At 52.0% G+C, this 22019-nt stretch overlaps 1 protein-coding gene across 1 annotated transcript in view; it reads right to left on the minus strand.

Moving 5' to 3' along the window:
• The window catches only part of DDX56 (DEAD-box helicase 56), a 23397-nt gene extending 1531 nt beyond the window's left edge, over positions 1 to 21866 (minus strand). Inside the window, exons 1-12 of the mRNA XM_078861298.1 lie at positions 21515 to 21866; positions 18688 to 18849; positions 18148 to 18302; positions 17806 to 17976; positions 17288 to 17378; positions 16293 to 16534; positions 15153 to 15314; positions 11529 to 11642; positions 10847 to 10938; positions 10375 to 10451; positions 774 to 863; positions 214 to 319 (exon numbers count right to left, since the gene is read on the minus strand). Coding sequence (XP_078717424.1) covers positions 214 to 319; positions 774 to 863; positions 10375 to 10451; positions 10847 to 10938; positions 11529 to 11642; positions 15153 to 15314; positions 16293 to 16534; positions 17288 to 17378; positions 17806 to 17976; positions 18148 to 18302; positions 18688 to 18849; positions 21515 to 21574 — 1522 coding nt within the window. The 5' untranslated portion in view covers positions 21575 to 21866. The remainder of the gene's footprint in view (positions 1 to 213; positions 320 to 773; positions 864 to 10374; positions 10452 to 10846; positions 10939 to 11528; positions 11643 to 15152; positions 15315 to 16292; positions 16535 to 17287; positions 17379 to 17805; positions 17977 to 18147; positions 18303 to 18687; positions 18850 to 21514) is intronic.
• Between the last annotated feature and the right edge of the window lie 153 nt (positions 21867 to 22019).

Here is a 22019-nt window from a genome sequence, read left to right on the forward strand (position 1 = left end):
TTGGCCAAACTGCCGACCCGCCGAGCGCTCGCGATCGACGACAGAGGCTCGGGCGACAGCGCCCCCCGTGGGCCCGGGCCACCGCGCGCTCCCCGCTCCCCGGGGGCGCCGTGCGGACAGCGCCGGGGTGGGGGGGGCGGGGAGGGCAGGCGTGGTTGCACCGCCTGCGCGCTCCTCGATGGTCGCCGCCTGCGCCCGGCGGGGGGAACTCACTGAGGTAGTCGGGGACGTTCCTCATGTGCGGCTTCACGACGGCCGGGTGCAGCGCCCGGTCATGCCGCAGCAGCTGCAGGTCGCGCGGGTTGTCCTCAAAGTACGTCTGGACACAGGAGGCGTGCGTGAGCACACACACACACACGTGTGATGCTCACGTACGCAAACGCTTAGCGCGCCCGTAAGCGCACGATTAACACTCACATGCACACACGCGTGAGATCACGCTCACTTAAGCACATGCGTGACGCTCATGTACACGCACGCACGACGCGTACACACAATGTACGCGCTGACACGCGTGACATGTACACACGTTGCATTCGTGCTCATAGGCCAAGGCCTCCGCGACTAAATCCTTAGGCCTCCACACAACCTCCAAGCCTTCACTAAATCACTAAACTCCAATTTCTCTGCTCTATCACGAGGTCTTGGACGAGGCCGCCAGGTGTACAGACACCCCGAGCCTGGCGCTAAGCCCCCAGGGGCTTCCCCTCCACCCCGAGCGGGCGACACGCCGGAGCTTGTGTCGGCACGAGTGATGGAATCGCGGGCGGCACCTTGAGCTTGTCGGAGTTGAGCAACTCCTGCTTGATCTCCTTGAGACGCGCCTCCTTGATGGCCTGCTTAGTGACGGAGTGCATGGCGTCCTGCAAAGACAAAGATCCCCCTTCAACAGACTGTGCTGTCATAGGTGTCAGCGAGCCCCTATGAAGGCCAGCACGGCACACGAAAGGGGTGGGTGGCCAGCACCATGCACGGCCCTTTACATGCGCACACAAAGACAAAAGGCCCCCCCCCCCCCCATATAGCCTTAACAGCCTGTTGGAGCAAGTGCTGTTATAGGGAGCACCTACGAAGGCCGGCGTGGCACACGAGGGGGTTAGTAGCCAGCATCACGCCCGGCCGCCTTTGGCTGCCTAGGTGCGATGTTTACACGTCGCACCAGGTACTTGTTTGACGTTGAGTCGACCTTGGGAAGCCCATGACCAGTTCAGATAATATAATTGTCACTGGTGTTGGCCGTGAGCGGTAATCGAACTCGGGTCGCCGGGTTCGTAGCACAGCGCGCCGACTATTACACTACCACTCCACACACACACACACCACGACTGTTACACTACCACTCCACACACACATACACGACTGTTACACTACCACTCCACACACACACACACGACTGTTACACTACCACTCCACACACACACACCACGACTGTTACACTACCACTCCACACACACACACACCACGACTATTACACTACCACTCCACACACACACACACCACGACTGTTACACTACCACTCCACACACATACACGACTGTTACACTACCACTCCACACACACACACACGACTGTTACACTACCACTCCACACACACACACCACGACTGTTACACTACCACTCCACACACACACACACCACGACTATTACACTACCACTCCACACACACACACACCACGACTGTTACACTACCACTCCACACACATACACGACTGTTACACTACCACTCCACACACACACACACGACTGTTACACTACCACTCCACACACACACACCACGACTGTTACACTACCACTCCACACACACACACACCACGACTGTTACACTACCACTCCACACACACATACACGACTGTTACACTACCACTCCACACACACACACACGACTGTTACACTACCACTCCACACACACACACACACCACGACTGTTACACTACCACTCCACACACACACACACCACGACTATTACACTACCACTCCACACACACACACACCACGACTGTTACACTACCACTCCACACACACACACACCACGACTGTTACACTACCACTCCACACACACATACACGACTGTTACACTACCACTCCACACACACACACACGACTGTTACACTACCACTCCACACACACACACACCACGACTGTTACACTACCACTCCACACACACACACACGACTGCTACACTACCACTCCACACACACACACACGACTGTTACACTACCACTCCACACACACACACACACCACGACTGTTACACTACCACTCCACACACACACACACCACGACTGTTACACTACCACTCCACACACACACACACCACGACTGTTACACTACCACTCCACACACACACACACGACTGCTACACTACCACTCCACACACACACACGACTGTTACACTACCACTCCACACACACACCACGACTGCTACACTACCCTCCACACACACACACACGACTGCTACACTACCACTCCACACACACAACACGACTGCTACACTACCACTCCACACACACACACACGACTGCTACACTACCACTCCACACACACAACACGACTGTTACACTACCACTCCACACACACACCACGACTGCTACACTACCACTCCACACACACACACACACACCACGACTGCTACACTACCACTCCACACACACACACACGACTGTTACACTACCACTCCACACACACACACACACCACGACTGTTACACTACCACTCCACACACACACACAACACGACTGCTACACTACCACTCCACACACACACAACACGACTGTTACACTACCACTCCACACACACACACACAACACGACTGTTACACTACCACTCCACACACACACACAACACGACTGCTACACTACCACTCCACACACACACACACACAACACGACTGCTACACTACCACTCGACACACACACAACACGACTGTTACACTACCACTCCACACACACACACAACACGACTGCTACACTACCACTCCACACACACACAACACGACTGTTACACTACCACTCCACACACACACACACAACACGACTGCTACACTACCACTCGACACACACACAACACGACTGTTACACTACCACTCCACACACACACACACAACACGACTGCTACACTACCACTCGACACACACACAACACGACTGCTACACTACCACTCGACACACACACACACGACTGTTACACTACCACTCCACACACACACACAACACGACTGCTACACTACCACTCCACACACACACAACACGACTGTTACACTACCACTCCACACACACACACACGACTGTTACACTACCACTCCACACACACACACCACGACTGCTACACTACCACTCCACACACACACACACACGACTGCTACACTACCACTCCACACACACACACCACGACTGTTACACTACCACTCCACACACACACACACACGACTGTTACACTACCACTCCACACACACACACACACGACTGCTACACTACCACTCCACAAACACACACGACTGCTACACTACCACTCCACACACACACACGACTGCTACACTACCACTCCACACACACACACCACGACTGCTACACTACCACTCCACACACACACGACTGTTACACTACCACTCCACACACACACACAACACGACTGCTACACTACCACTCCACACACACACACACACAACACGACTGCTACACTACCACTCCACACACACACACAACACGACTGTTACACTACCACTCCACACACACACACAACACGACTGCTACACTACCACTCCACACACACACACACACACGACTGCTACACTACCACTCCACACACACACACAACACGACTGCTACACTACCACTCCACACACACACACACACACGACTGCTACACTACCACTCCACACACACACACAACACGACTGTTACACTACCACTCCACACACACACACACAACACGACTGCTACACTACCACTCGACACACACACAACACGACTGTTACACTACCACTCCACACACACACACACACAACACGACTGCTACACTACCACTCGACACACACACACACACACGACTGTTACACTACCACTCCACACACACACACAACACGACTGTTACACTACCACTCCACACACACACACACACGACTGTTACACTACCACTCCACACACACACACCACGACTGCTACACTACCACTCCACACACACACACACACGACTGCTACACTACCACTCCACACACACACACACGACTGTTACACTACCACTCCACACACACACACACACGACTGTTACACTACCACTCCACACACACACACACACGACTGTTACACTACCACTCCACACACACACACCACGACTGCTACACTACCACTCCACACACACACACACACGACTGCTACACTACCACTCCACACACACACACCACGACTGTTACACTACCACTCCACACACACACACCACGACTGCTACACTACCACTCCACACACACACGACTGTTACACTACCACTCCACACACACACACAACACGACTGCTACACTACCACTCCACACACACACACACAACACGACTGCTACACTACCACTCCACACACACACACAACACGACTGTTACACTACCACTCCACACACACACACAACACGACTGCTACACTACCACTCACACACACACACAACACGACTGCTACACTACCACTCCACACACACACACAACACGACTGCTACACTACCACTCCACACACACACACGACTGCTACACTACCACTCCACACACACACACACAACACGACTGCTACACTACCACTCCACACACACACACACGACTGTTACACTACCACTCCACACACACACACACGACTGTTACACTACCACTCCACACACACACACACAACACGACTGCTACACTACCATTCCACACACACACACCACGACTGCTACACTACCACTCCACACACACACACACGACTGCTACACTACCACTCCACACACACACACAACACGACTGCTACACTACCATTCCACACACACACACCACGACTGCTACACTACCACTCCACACACACACACACCACGACTGTTACACTACCACTCCACACACACACACACCACGACTGCTACACTACCACTCCACACACACACACACCACGACTGCTACACTACCACTCCACACACACACACCACGACTGTTACACTACCACTCCACACACACACACACCACGACTGCTACACTACCATTCCACACACACACACCACGACTGCTACACTACCACTCCACACACACACACACCACGACTGCTACACTACCACTCACACACACACACCACGACTGTTACACTACCACTCCACACACACACACACACGACTGCTACACTACCACTCCACACACACACAACACGACTGCTACACTACCACTACACACACACACACGACTGTTACACTACCACTCCACTCACACACACACACGACTGCTACACTACCACTCACACACACACACAACACGACTGCTACACTTCCACTCCACACACACAAACAACACGACTGCTACACTACCACTCCACACCACACACAACACGACTGCTACACTCCACTCCACACACACACACAACACGACTGTTACACTACCACTCCACACACACACACAACACGACTGCTACACTTCCACTCCACACACACACAACACGACTGTTACACTACCACTACACACACACACACCACGACTGCTACACTACCACTCCACACACACACACAACACGACTGTTACACTACCACTCCACACACACACGACTGCTACACTTCCACTCCACACACACACACAACACGACTGCTACACTTCCACTCCACACACACACAACACGACTGTTACACTTCCACTCCACACACACACAACACGACTGTTACACTACCACTCCACACACACACACACACGACTGCTACACTTCCACTCCACACACACACAACACGACTGTTACACTTCCACTCCACACACACACAACACGACTGTTACACTACCACTCCACACACACACACACACGACTGCTACACTACCACTCCACACACACACACGACTGCTACACTACCACTCCACACACACACAACACGACTGTTACACTACCACTCCACACACACACACACACGACTGCTACACTACCACTCCACACACACACACACGACTGTTACACTACCACTCCACACACACACAACACGACTGTTACACTACCACTCCACACACACACACACAACACGACTGTTACACTACCACTCCACACACACACAACACGACTGCTACACTACCACTCCACACACACACACCACGACTGTTACACTACCACTCCACACACACACACCACGACTGTTACACTACCACTCCACACACACACAACACGACTGCTACACTACCACTCCACACACACACACACGACTGCTACACTACCACTCCCACACACACACGACTGTTACACTACCACTCCACACACACACAACACGACTGCTACACTACCACTCCACACACACACACACGACTGCTACACTACCACTCCACACACACACACACCACGACTGCTACACTACCACTCCACACACACAACACGACTGCTACACTACCACTCCACACACACACAACACGACTGCTACACTACCACTCCACACACACACACGACTGCTACACTACCACTCCACACACACACACAACACGACTGCTACACTACCACTCCACACACACAACACGACTGCTACACTACCACTCCACACACACACACCACGACTGTTACACTACCACTCCACACACACACACGACTGCTACACTACCACTCCACACACACACACAACACGACTGCTACACTACCACTCCACACACACAACACGACTGCTACACTACCACTCCACACACACACAACACGACTGCTACACTACCACTCCACACACACACACGACTGCTACACTACCACTCCACACACACACACACCACGACTGCTACACTACCACTACACACACACACACACACGACTGCTACACTACCACTCCACACACACACACACAACACGACTGCTACACTACCACTCCACACACACACACCACGACTGTTACACTACCACTCCACACACACACACACACCACGACTGCTACACTACCACTCCACACACACACACACACGACTGCTACACTACCACTCCACACACACACACACACGACTGTTACACTACCACTCCACACACACACACACGACTGCTACACTACCACTCCACACACACACAACACGACTGCTACACTACCACTCCACACACACACAACACGACTGTTACACTACCACTCCACACACACACAACACGACTGCTACACTACCACTCCACACACACACACAACACGACTGTTACACTACCACTCCACACACTACACACAACACGACTGCTACACTACCACTCCACACACACACAACACGACTGCTACACTACCACTCCACACACACACACCACGACTGCTACACTACCACTCCACACACACACACACACCACGACTGCTACACTACCACTCCACACACACACACACGACTGCTACACTACCACTCCACACACACACACACACGACTGCTACACTACCACTCCACACACACACGACTGCTACACTACCACTCGACACACACACACAACACGACTGTTACACTACCACTCCACACACACACACGCCTGCTACACTACCACTCCACACACACACACAACACGACTGCTACACTACCACTCCACACACACACAACACGACTGCTACACTACCACTCCACACACACACACACCACGACTGTTACACTACCACTCCACACACACACACACACGACTGCTACACTACCACTCCACACACACACAACACGACTGCTACACTACCACTCCACACACACACACACAACACGACTGCTACACTACCACTCCACACACACACACACACGACTGTTACACTACCACTACACACACACACAACACGACTGCTACACTACCACTACACACACACACAACACGACTGCTACACTACCACTCCACACACACACACGACTGTTACACTACCACTCCACACACACACCACGACTGTTACACTACCACTCCACACACACACACAACACGACTGCTACACTACCACTACACACACACACAACACGACTGCTACACTACCACTCACACACACACACAACACGACTGCTACACTACCACTCCACACACACACACACCACGACTGCTACACTACCACTCCACACACACACACACCACGACTGTTACACTACCACTCCACACACACACCACGACTGCTACACTACCACTACACACACACACAACACGACTGCTACACTACCACTACACACACACACAACACGACTGCTACACTACCACTCCACACACACACACACCACGACTGCTACACTACCACTCCACACACACACACACGACTGTTACACTACCACTCCACACACACACGACTGCTACACTACCACTCCACACACACACGACTGTTACACTACCACTCCACACACACACACACCACGACTGCTACACTACCACTCCACACACACACGACTGCTACACTACCACTCCACACACACACACACCACGACTGCTACACTACCACTCCACACACACACGACTGCTACACTACCACTCCACACACACACGACTGTTACACTACCACTCCACACACACACGACTGCTACACTACCACTCCACACACACACACACACGACTGCTACACTACCACTCCACACACACACACACACGACTGCTACACTACCACTCCACACACACACACAACACGACTGTTACACTACCACTCCACACACACACACACACGACTGTTACACTACCACTCCACACACACAACACGACTGCTACACTACCACTCCACACACACAACACGACTGTTACACTACCACTCCACACACACACACAACACGACTGCTACACTACCACTCCACACACACACACACCACGACTGCTACACTACCACTCCACACACACACACACCACGACTGCTACACTACCACTCCACACACACACACACACCACGACTGTTACACTACCACTCCACACACACACACACACGACTGCTACACTACCACTCCACACACACACACACACCACGACTGTTACACTACCACTCCACACACACACACACGACTGTTACACTACCACTCCACACACACACACGACTGCTACACTACCACTCCACACACACAACACGACTGCTACACTACCACTCCACACACACACACACGACTGTTACACTACCACTCCACACACACAACACGACTGTTACACTACCACTCCACACACACACACACCACGACTGCTACACTACCACTCCACACACACACACACACACGACTGTTACACTACCACTCCACACACACACACCACGACTGTTACACTACCACTCCACACACACACACACGACTGCTACACTACCACTCCACACACACAACACGACTGCTACACTACCACTCCACACACACACACACGACTGTTACACTACCACTCCACACACACAACACGACTGTTACACTACCACTCCACACACACACACACCACGACTGCTACACTACCACTCCACACACACACACACACACGACTGTTACACTACCACTCCACACACACACACCACGACTGTTACACTACCACTCCACACACACACACACACCACGACTGTTACACTACCACTCCACACACACAAACACACGACTGTTACACTACCACTCCACACACACACACAACACGACTGTTACACTACCACTCCACACACACACACGACTGTTACACTACCACTCCACACACACACACACAACACGACTGTTACACTACCACTCGACACACACACACAACACGACTGCTACACTACCACTCGACACACACACACACACAACACGACTGTTACACTACCACTCCACACACACACACAACACGACTGTTACACTACCACTCCACACACACACACAACACGACTGTTACACTACCACTCCACACACACACACACGACTGTTACACTACCACTCCACACACACACACACGACTGCTACACTACCACTCGACACACACACACACGACTGCTACACTACCACTCGACACACACACACACACAACACGACTGTTACACTACCACTCCACACACACACACACAACACGACTGCTACACTACCACACACACACACACACGACTGCTACACTACCACTCGACACACACACACACAACACGACTGCTACACTACCACTCCACACACACACACACAACACGACTGCCGTCAGTGTTCGCGCGGTTCACACGGGAAGCTCGTGGCGCCGCAGCCGCCACCTTTGTGACGAGAGGGCTTGGGGGGGTCGCGCGAGGGCCGAGCGTGGCCGCGGGAGAGCGAGGGGCCCCGAGCGGAGGCTTACTCACCGTGCAGCGGTAGCGGAAGCCCTCGATCTCCGCCATGCGGAACTGGTAGGGCTTCAGAGCCGCGCTCTCTTTGTCTCCTGCAACGGCAGCGGGAGACACGGGCGCTGTCGGCTCGCGGTTCTCACAGAAACACGAGACACCATCGGACCAAAAATGTTCCCGAGCAAAAGACATCCTCAAAGTGAAAAATTGACACTCCGAAACCGCCTTGGGTGAATATAAAATAACGATTGTGATTATGTGTGGCCGCTCGCTGCTCCGATGACGTGACTTTCCATGTCCAGAGTCGAGGGACCACCAGAGGATGGGAAGTGGGGTAACAGCCTGCACTGCGTGTGATCGCTGTGATGTTCTCGACCCAAGGTGGGGTGGGTGGGAGGGAGGGTTAGGGCGGAAGCAGGTGGGTGACTCTGTTGTACGAGATGGATGTGTGAGGGAGGGCAGTAGGGGGTGGTGGACACGGGAAACTGACCTGCTAGGATCGTCTCCACCTCCTGCAGCAGCGACATCTCCTTGTGGTTGACGAACGTGAGCGCCGTGCCCTGGTTGTCGGCCCGTGCCGTCCTGACAGCACCATCAAAATATCGAGATCAGTGCGAGATGGAGGGGAGGTCGAGGGGAGGTCGGGGGAGGTCGAGGGGAGGTTAGCGAGGCGCCGCGTACTTGGTATGCAGCACGACGTGGATTCCTGCAGCGTGTTCTCAACGAGGCATGCACACATACACAAAGATCCCCCGTATAGCCTCAAGAGACTGTAGGTATTGGCCGTGAATGGGAATCGAACCCGGGTTGCCGGGTTCATCGCACAGCGCGCTAACTGCTACACTACCGCACCCCACACATACACAAAGATCCCCTGTATAGCTTTAACAGACTGTAGGGGAAAGTGCTGTTAACGAGCACCTATGAAGGCCAGCACCACGCCCGACCACCTTTGTCTCCCCAGTGGTGATGTTTACACACTGCACCAGGTACTCATTTGAGGCCGAGTCGACCTTGGGGAGGCCCAGGACCGCTTCAGATAATCGTCACTGGTGTTGACCGTGAGCGGGAATCGAACTCGGGTCGCCGGGTTCGCAGCGCAGCACGCTAACCACTACACTACCACGCCCCGCACACATACACACACAACACAACTCCATCGCCCGACTCACCGGCCCACGCGGTGGATGTACGCCTCCACTGTGGGCGGGAAGTCAAAGTTGATGACGTTGGACACGTTCTGGAAGTCGATGCCCCGGGCCACGCTGTACTCCTTGTCCTTACCCCTGCACGAGCACATGGCGACAATGGGAGACCACACAGTTACCACGCGACGTCGACTTACGCAGCGGAGTCGAGTTGCAACGGCGTCTGGAGATGCTGTACGGAAACATTTTTATTTTATAGAGAGGGGCAGTCAAGTTAGTACGGTCTTGCTCCTGGCCTTGAAAAGGTATCGGGGTTGGATTCTACGTGGGTCTCTGTGGAAGTGTATTTGTCTCTATGCGAGTCTATTGGTCTCTATGTGAGCCTATGATTCTCTGAGGGCTCATACAACATTATGCAATGTGGTTTACGTATAGTCTAATAATTGACTGCATCACGAATGGCTGTAGAGAAACAGAAGACATTGACTTTACAGAGATCGAGAAGCAGTCAGAGACAGAGGCTGTCACTCATAGGCAGTGGAGATGAGAAATATCTTGAATTTGGACTTGAACAGGGGAGTTCACAGGATGGACGGATGGGGGAAGGGATTTTCAGACCTCGAGGGCAGCAGAGCAGACTGAGCGACCTCCCACTCAAGCGCAGGTTAACCGGGGGTTTTTGACTGGAAGCCTCATTTGCCGGAGCGGAGGGATGCGTGAAGAGTAGAGTGGGATGAGAGTGGAGAGGCGAGATAGGCAGGGGAAAAGCCAGGGAGGATTTCAAACGTTTTAAATTTTGTACCCGTTCCACGAAAAGTACTGTAAACCGAAATAACTAAAAATAGAATTCACTTATAAGTAGAAAAAAAGTAAAAATCACTCCGAGTGTGTAAGAGAGCCGTTCCCACTGCCAAAACAGAAAACACAATGTAAACAAAGCCAGACTTGATTTGAAGCTTTCATGACTGCAATAATTACTCTTTGGTTCTTTCGGTAAAGTCACGTAGAAAGGAAATAAATTAAATAATAGAATACGACGTTTCGATTGCAACACAAGCAACCGTCATCAGGTAGAACTTTTTTTTGTTACCAGGCTCTCATAGGTCCATTCACTCTTTCTCTCCCCCGGCCGCTTCGGGTTGGATTTCCACACATCTCTCTGTTTGTCAAATTTCACTCTTTGGAGATCGTAATCAACCAGGCTATGCGTTAGCTGTGTGTTAGCCGACTCTCTGTGTTGCACTGCATTTCATTTCCAAAAAATTTGCTAAATTTAGTTCTCAAACTGCCTATTTCTCTAAAATTTACCAGGCTCTCATAGGTCCATTCACACTTTATCTCCCTCAGTCACTTCGGGGTGGATTTCCACACAACTATCTTTAAAATGTACCAGTCTTGTTGAGTCTTTCAGTGACAAGCTAATTTCTCTGCTCCAGCAGACCCACCTCTCTCTCTATATTTAAGGCCTCGACACAGAGGCATTGGGTCTCTGTGTGTCTGTGTTGTGCGTCTCTCTCTGTGTGTCTCTCCTAATCAACGATTTTTGGGTTTAGATCGCGTTATTTATAAATGTGTCGTAACCCTCCACCACCCGACACGGCCAATCAGTAAAAAAGTGTCACGTTGACAAAAGACAAATAGTTCACTGCTTTAGCCCACCGGTGTGTTGAAGCGTGAAACCACAACATTTACAATTTGAGTACGACGTTTCGCTGGTAATTGCATCCAGCATCATCGGGCAATTCGCCAGAATGGTGAGGCTCTGCTGTGTCTCCCGTTCTTATATAGAGCAGCAGCAGGGTGACGTCATCATTAACTCATTAACTCATCAGGTGCAAAGATTTGAGGGGGGGGTTATTGTAATTATATACTTGATTAGTAATAAGGCTATTGTTACGATGCGAGTTGTAGATTAGTAATCATTTGGAATGTGTTCTATTGTGATTATGCTACATTAATAATCAGTTAGAAATCCTCTCTAATCAAGACGCTCATACATCGGGCTAAAACAGTGTCAGATGATGAAAGTCTAGTGAGAGAGATTAAACATGTTAAAGAAGCACTAAGACAGAATGGCTACAATAATGCTCAAATTAACAGAGCACTAAATGCCAAATCACGATCGCAAAGCAACACTGCTGAAAGCGATCAGATTATTAAAACAATAAAAATACCATTTATCTCAGGAGTAACTGACAAATTAGCCCGTGTTTTGCAAAAGCAAAACATTACAGTAAGATTTGGTACAGTACACAAAATTCAACAACTAGTAACGTGCACTAAAGACGAATTACCTAAATTATCAACAGAAGGTGTATATCGGATTAATTGTGTATGTGGCAGATGCTATATTGGACAGACAGGGCGTAACGTTAGTGTAAGACTAAAAGAACACCAGAGAAATATTAAACTATCGCAAACACAACTGTCGGCAGTGGCAGAACATGCTTGCCAACAGGGACACTCAATTGATTTTGACAACGTTGAAGTGTTGTGTAAAACTAGTTACTACTGGCAAAGACTAATTAGAGAATCCATTGAGATTGAGAGAAACAGAAATAACTTTAATCGCTCAGACAGCTACAGGCTTAGTGCGGCCTGGAAGCGTATTATTAAATAAGATGCATTACAATTCCTTATAAGGGAAACAAGCACTAACTGATTATTAATGTAGCATAATCACAATAGAACACATTCCAAATGATTACTAATCTACAACTCGGCATCGTAACAATAGCCTTATTACTAATCAAGTATATAATTACAATAACCCCCCCCTCAAATCTTTGCACCTGATGAGTTAATGAGTTAATGATGACGTCACCCTGCTGCTGCTCTATATAAGAACGGGAGACACAGCAGAGCCTCACCATTCTGGCGAATTTGCCCGATGATGCTGGATGCAATTACCAGCGAAACGTCGTACTCAAATTGTAAATGTCGTGGTTTCACGCTTCAACACACCGGTGGGCTAAAGCAGTGAACTATTTGTCTTTTGTCAACGTGACACTTTTTTTACTGATTGGCCGTGTCGGGTGGTGGAGGGTTACGACACATTTATAAATAACGCGATCTAAACCCAAAAATCGTTGATTATGAACAATATTGGTCGCGAAAGCCTACGTGTTAAACTGTGTTGTCTCTCTCTGCTTGTGTGTCTGTCTGTGTGTCTCCGTGTCTGTGTTTTGTCTCTCTCTCAAATTTAGTTCTCCCTGATGATGGTTGCTTGTGTTGCAATCAAAACGTCATACTCTATTATTTAATTAATTTTCTTTCTACGTGACTTTACTGAAAGAACCAAAGAGTAAACAAAGCGAGTTGAGGTCTAAACGCTCATAAATGGGCGTCGCTGATTGGCTGAGGCATGGCTCAGCCCACTTACGAGCGCTCCGATTGGTCGAAATTGGCACCCGCGTGCATAATGTAAACATACCATTAATTAAAATGTTAAAGTTAAGTCGAATCCATGGGGTCCTATGGGAGGCAAAAGGTGAACCGAAAAACCAATCACCAATGTTTGCTACTGTAGATCCAGGATGGGGTTGTGAGGGTATTTGTGGTGACACGGCGGGGGCCGGTGGGGAGTCACACAGGGGGGAGAACGCTGGTGTGTGTGTGGGGGTGGGTGGGGCAGCTGCTCCTTCTCACCTCTTCACCGCTTTCCTCTTCCTGCTCTTGGACGGCTCCTCCTTCTTGCCCTCCCCGTCTGACGAGGGCCGCTCGCGGTTGGCGTTCTCGGTGAGCGAGTGCTCGTCCGTCGCGACGATGTAGTCGTAGAAGCCCTGGTTGAACTGGCTGATGATGTGGCACCTGGGGAACGCGGTAGCGGTGAGCGTCTGAGCCGCACGTCGTCAGCAGGAGAGGGGGGGAGGCGTTTGCAATCGATCTTCCGATAGAATCGACTCGCTGGATCGACGAGCGATTCCAAAGGGCCTCAGGAATCGATTGCCGAATCTAGTTTGAGTCGCGTAACGGGTCGGGCCAATTTGGCTCGTGAGGAGGTTCAGCCCACAACGCGCGCCGCGATCGGTTACACGACAGCACACAACGTGTAGACAAAGAGCGGAGGCAACAGACCTTGGTTCACTGCTGGGTGAGAGCGAACTTTTCATGACCAAACATTATAATAATCGCCCCCTACTGCAAAAAACTGGGCAAGGTCCCTCCTGAAAGGGGTTTTGAGACTCGGTGAGACTCGGTAAGACTCTCCTGGGTAAACTATCATAATAGAAATAATAATAAAATCCTTCTCACGCCATGTCGGTCTCGGCGCTGGTCGAGGATTGCTTAACCAGTATTCTGATGCTTTGCATCATGTGATCATCCGTAACTCTAAACCGACAAGAACAATCCGAGTGATGGCATGTGCCTATGATGCCGGTTCACCAATTTCCTCCCATACCACAGATTTTCCTTACAAAGTAAACTCTCTAATATCCCCATGCAGGAAACTGCTGCAATTAGGACAGCTACTGATTAAGTTAGCATTGTTTACATTGCCCTTGTTAAAACCAGAGTACTAATCAACAGCTCCAGTTTTGTTAGCACCAATGAATACATTATATATATTTTTTTTGTGGGCCCCTCGGGAATGTATGTATGTTGAACTTCTTTCGCACCGTAAGGAACCAACCGTGCTAATCGGAGGTGCAAATGAGTCTCGGACCCTGGACAAAAGTTCCCGCCACCCTCCCCGACACTAAATCCGGGCCTGGTGACAGGGCACGAAGGTGCACGGAGGGACACGGAGGGACACGGCGGGACACGGAGGCACACGGCATGGCCCACCTGGAGTGCACGGGCAGTTCGGAATTGAGCACGCAGGCCGGGAGGCTGAACTGCTCGAGGAAGAGCTTGAGGCGGTAGCAGCGCTCGATGGCGTTGACGAAGACGAGCGTCTTGCCGCGCACGAGCCCCAGCTTGAGGAGCGTGTAGACCAGCAGGAACTTGTCCTCCTCCTCGCACTTCACGTGGTACTGAGCCAGCTGGCCGCTGTCGGGCAACTGAGACTCCTGCAGCTTGAGGGTCACCTGGGGGTTGGGGGGGGGGGACGATGCGGTGAGGCCTCGTTGGTGACTGGGGCCCCGGTTCCCCGTGGACGTCTAAAGATATTGAGTCTCAATGCTGTTCTCAAGTAGGGGAGTGTTATCGCCTTTGTATGTGGAGGCTTTCTCCGGGTCCTCCCCAGTTTCCTCGCACGTGTTAAAATGGAAATGAAATGGAAACGTCCTTCTTTGTGGAAGAGATACGTAGATGACACGTTCGTGATCTGGCCACATGGCCCTCTAGCACTAGAACCAATTCTTCAACCACATAAATTCCATACATCCAGCCATCAAATTCACCATGGAAGTGGAAAAGGATGACAGGCTGGGTGTCCACTGTTCCAGCCTCTGTGGTTGGACCATCTCTAGCTCCACCCACCTACCTTGATGCACCCTTCTCAGGCCTATATAAGACCTCGTCTCAGCAGCCCTCTCTCACCTGAAGACGATTGCTTGTGTTGCGATCGAAACGTCGTGATCTATTATTTTGTATTTACGCAACTTGACCAAAAGACCCAAGAGTATGTATATTTGGAGTTTGCTTGTTCTCCCTGTGGTGGTGAGGATTTATCTCTGGGTCCTCCTGTTTTTCCCTCCACATTTAGAAGCGTGCGTTTAGGGCATTTGGCTCCTTCTGAAAATGAGCTACATAGCTCAGCGGGCCTTGCCTGGTAAAATAAAAATTAGTTTAGCTTAGGGTCAGCGGCGGTCAACAGGGGCGGCGGCGGCGCTACTCACGGGGTTGTGCAGGATGAGCTTCTTGAGGGCGCTGACGTCCTCGCTGAGCGTGGCCGACATCAGGAAGGCTTGGTAGATGTTGGGCAGGTGCCTGGGAGCACACACGGGGCGGGGGGGGGCAGGGGCTCGTCACTGCTGCTCAAAGTCGTTCACTTTTTGCAGGAGGAATTCGCTGCTGCGATTTCCCTACTACTGCTGTCAATTACTCTAAGTCAGCTGCTACAGAGACGATTCACCACTGCACACACATCCATGTACCCGCGTGCATGTCTGTTTGTACGCATCCATACGTAGCAATGTACAACATTGTCTGTGTGCGCCCGCACGTTTGTGTGGTCGTTTGTTGTCTTTCCACCGCACCTCTGCCCCAACAGCCTGCATGTCTAAATGGGGAATCTTTGTCTGTGTGCACCTGTGTGTGCACACATTTATGTGTCCGTGGGTGTGCATCCACATGCCTGTGTGCGCGTTCATGGGTGGCGCGCGTGTTCACGCGTGCGTGCGCTCGAGAAACTGACCCCAAGAGGACCTTGAGGTCGTTCTCAAAGCCGAAGGAGAAGATGAGGTCGGCCTCGTCGATGACGATCATCTCGAGCGATTCGCGCAGCGCCAGGTTTTTCTGCTGCAGGTGGCCGAGCACGCGGCTCGGGGTCCCCACCACCACGTCCGGTTTCTCCATCAGTAGGGGCCTGCCACAGGGGGTCCACGGGGTCACGTGGGAGGGAGGGGGGGAAACCTGGGTGAGACGGCTACGTGCACACACTCGCGCTTGGCGACACCGCAAGGTCACGGGCCAAACGTCGTCACGTCTGCTGCTCGGGCTCTGCCCCGGCCCTGTTCGTCACGAGCGAGCCCCTCACCTCTGCGCGCTGAGCTCCACTTGCCCGGACACGTCGCACACGCGCACGTCGCGCGAGCAGTACGCCGTCAGCTGACCCAGCATGCGTGCCGCCTGCCGGCCCAGCTCCTTGGTGGGGACGAGCACCAGCGCGCGCACCGCCGGCTCGCACACCGCCTGCCAGCCGGAGACGGGGGGGCGGGGCGGGGGGACACAGGGGCACAATCGTTCACTCAAATGCGATTGTGAGATCTCTAAAACTACAAACAGCAGCAACATTTGAACGATTACGAAATTGGGGGAGCCAATCCTTGGAGGCCAATGTTGAACAGGCGGTGAGGGGAGAAGAGGTTGGGGTCTACGACAAATTACAAATGGCATGGTTGGTTTGGCTCTGAGAAGGACCGTTTAGAAACAGCAGGGCTCGGTATCGGAAGCGATGGGGTCAGTCGTGAAGGGTGAACGTTAGCAGGGTGGGCAGCGAGCGGCTGCCACCGTGGTGCGGGGCGACCCCGTGGTGCAGGGCGTCGTGTGCCGGGCATCGTGTGTGTCGGGCGCACACCTCCTTGGCGGTGAGCACGCGCTGGATGAGTGGGAGGGCGTATGCCGCCGTCTTGCCGGAGCCTGTGCGCGCCCGCGCCAGCAGGTCCTTGCCCTCGAGCGCCAGCGGGATGGCTCGCTCCTGGATCAGGGTCGGCTGCGCCCAGCCCAGCTTTGCCACCGCCTAGGGGGTTGGAGGTGTCGGGGTGGGGGCGGGGGAAGAGGAGGGGACTATGGGTCATCCTCTTATGCATCACCCCAGCACCAAAAGCAGGCAATGATAATCAACATGAACAGGCCACACTTGGTAATGTGGGAAGAAAACTGATAGGGAGTGGCACAAACTTGCCAAACAGACACGAGCATTCGCCCTCTTCAAGCATGCCAGACCCTCACTATGCCATATCAGGGCTCTACGATACATTTGACTACTATTGAGCTTCGATTTAAAGCTTTCGTGACTGCAGGGATTCATATTCTTGGTTCTTTCGGTAAAGTCACGTAGAAGGGAAATAATGAAATAATAAAAATAAAACATATGATAAAATTCTCACAACGTTTCGGCCACAACACAAGCAGCTGTCCTCTGGTGAAAAAACAGAGCTGTCGGAAAGACAGCTCTGTTTGTGTTGTGGCCGAAACGTCGTGATAATTTTATTATATTATTTCTAGATTTGAAGCTTTCGTGACTGCAAGGATTCATATTCTTAGGTTTTTTCGGTAAAGTCACGTAGGTAAAAAACATTAAAAATTAAATAAAAATCAAGTAAATGAGAGATTGCAGGAGCTACCACTCCGTTTACATTATATAAACGGAGTGGTAGCTCCTGCAATCTCTCATTTACTTGATACAGCTTTCGTGGCTGTGACGGTACCACCTGAAGACGGAAGCTTGTGTTGCCTCCGAAACGTCGTGATTTTTATTTCATTTTATTTTACTTTTTAATGTTTTTTACTTACATGACTTTACCGAAAAAACCTAAGATTATTATATTATGTTTAATTTGTATTATTTTAATATTTCCCTTTTACGTGACTTTACCGAAAGAACCAAGAATACTATTGAGCTGTGACATTGCCAACACGGTGTAGGAGAGTATTGACAAAGCTCGATTATTGCAACTCACGATTCTACGGGACGTCTGGCAAAAACGTTACCAAGCTGCTTGTACAAAATTGTCTGGGACGTGTCGTGATGGGCACTGCAAGATCCGACCGTCCAGTGCTCACCGAGCTGCATTGACCTCCGGTTGCCGAACGAATACATTATAAGGTCACACTCATTACACGCAAGGTGCTTGCCACAAATGAATGACAATACATTGCTGATCTCGTCAAGGAGCATAAACCATCATGCGAACATCGGTTATCCTTGCAGCAGCTTTTGGCTAGCCATCGAACAAAGAAAGTTACCGTATCACACGCTTTCAGATGCGCTTCTGCGGCCGTCTGGAACGCACTTCCTTCCAATATTAAGAAGCCACTGGAGCTATGCACTTGTAAATGTAGATTGAAAACGAATTTCTTTATGTATGTTCAACTTCTTTCGCACCGTTTTCTGCGACTTGTATAAACACTCGTCATTATGATTAAGTGTGGCTCTCTTGGATAAATCAGTAAATTATTATTAACCACACCAGCCAACCAGACCGTCGCCCTCACCACACCAGACCCTAGCCCTAACCACACCAGCCACCCAGACTCCAACCCTAACCACACCAGCCAGCCCCTAACCACACCAGCCACCCAGACCCCAACCCTCACCACAGCAGCCACCCAGACCCTGGCGCTAACCACACCAACACCCAGACCCTGGCGCTAATCACGTCAGCCACCCAGACCCCAACCCTAACCACACCAGCCACCCAGACCCCAACCCTAACCACACCAGCCACCCAGACCCCAACCCTAACCACACCAGCCACCCAGACCCTAACCACACCAGCCACCCAGACCCCAACCCTAACCACACCAGCCACCCAGACCCCAACCCTAACCACACCAGCCACCCAGACCCCAACCCTAACCACACCAGCCACCCAGACCCCAACCCTAACCACACCAGCCACCCAGACCCCAACCCTAACCACACCAGCCACCCAGACCCCAACCCTAACCACACCAGCCACCCAGACCCCAACCCTAACCACACCAGCCACCCAGACCCTGGCGCTAACCACGTCAGCCAGTATCAAAAATCATAGCCACACGCGCAAGCTCCACCATCACTCTCGGCCCACAGACCACCGTCACGTGGCTGTTTGGATGGCTACTCGATTCCCCAGGGAGTTAATAATCGCACTACCGGTCCTCCGGCTGGAAATCGGACCCTGGCAATTAAATCAAACACCGTCCCACTGCTGGATGAAGACCTCCTCACGCTGTGTGGGTCGTGAGGGTTTGTGTTACCATACTTCACCACGCTGGCCGGCTCGGGTAACACTCGCTACTGTCGTTATCCGGTTTACAGCACAGCGTGCTCACTTAAAACGATGTTTTATATTACCAGGTAAGGCCCACTGAGCTGTACTGTATAACTCTTTCTCAGAAGCGTCCTGGCCACACATAAGCTCAACGAAGTGGCTTATCACGTGTAAATGTTATAGCAGTAGCCAAACACTCTAAACGCACGTTTCTAACAACGCCACCGCCGCTCCATCCACGCCTTCACTCGGGCTGCGACCCCGACTCCTTCACTGAACCGCGGCAGACGCGGACCGCAGCGCGGAGCTCCCCCGCCCCCAGCCACGAGGACGCGCGGCTCGACACGAGCCGAGGCGGCTCCACGTGGGGGGGGGGGACCCCGCGGCCTTCCCGAGGCTCGTCGAACTCGGCGTGGCGCGGCGCACCTTCAGGATGCGGTCGTCAAGCCCCATTTCGTGGAACTGCAGCCTCGCGGTCTCCGCCATGACTCCTCTGCTGCTGCCTCCTCCTCCTCCTCCGCCGCGCTGATCTGGGGTTGGGGCCCGGGCGTCGAGAGGCAGAGTCCGGCTCCTGCCGAACGCGAGCGACGCGAGATTTTCCACTCGCACCCCCAACCACCACCACGTGTGTCCGAGCTGTGCGTGATGACGTCATCAACCCGTGACCTCATCGTGCGTGATGACGTTGTACGAACTTCCGTACGCGTGATTCCAAATCTCGTCGTACGCGATGACGTCATGGTCTGCCCAGCGCTTTTGGGGGCGCACGAGGGTGCGTGATGACGTCGAATCATCAACTTCGCACGGTGACATCATCCATTCGCTCGCGTGGTGACGTCACGGCGCTAAAAATAATAAAAATGTCCTGTGTATACGGTGGCTGAAGACGCAGCGTGGAAACTGCGTAAACGTTGATGCAGTTTATAAAGCA

Source organism: Lampetra fluviatilis, chromosome 12 (genome assembly GCF_964198595.1).
Source record: "Lampetra fluviatilis chromosome 12, kcLamFluv1.1, whole genome shotgun sequence".
In the NCBI taxonomy this organism is placed as follows: Eukaryota; Metazoa; Chordata; class Hyperoartia; order Petromyzontiformes; family Petromyzontidae; genus Lampetra; species Lampetra fluviatilis.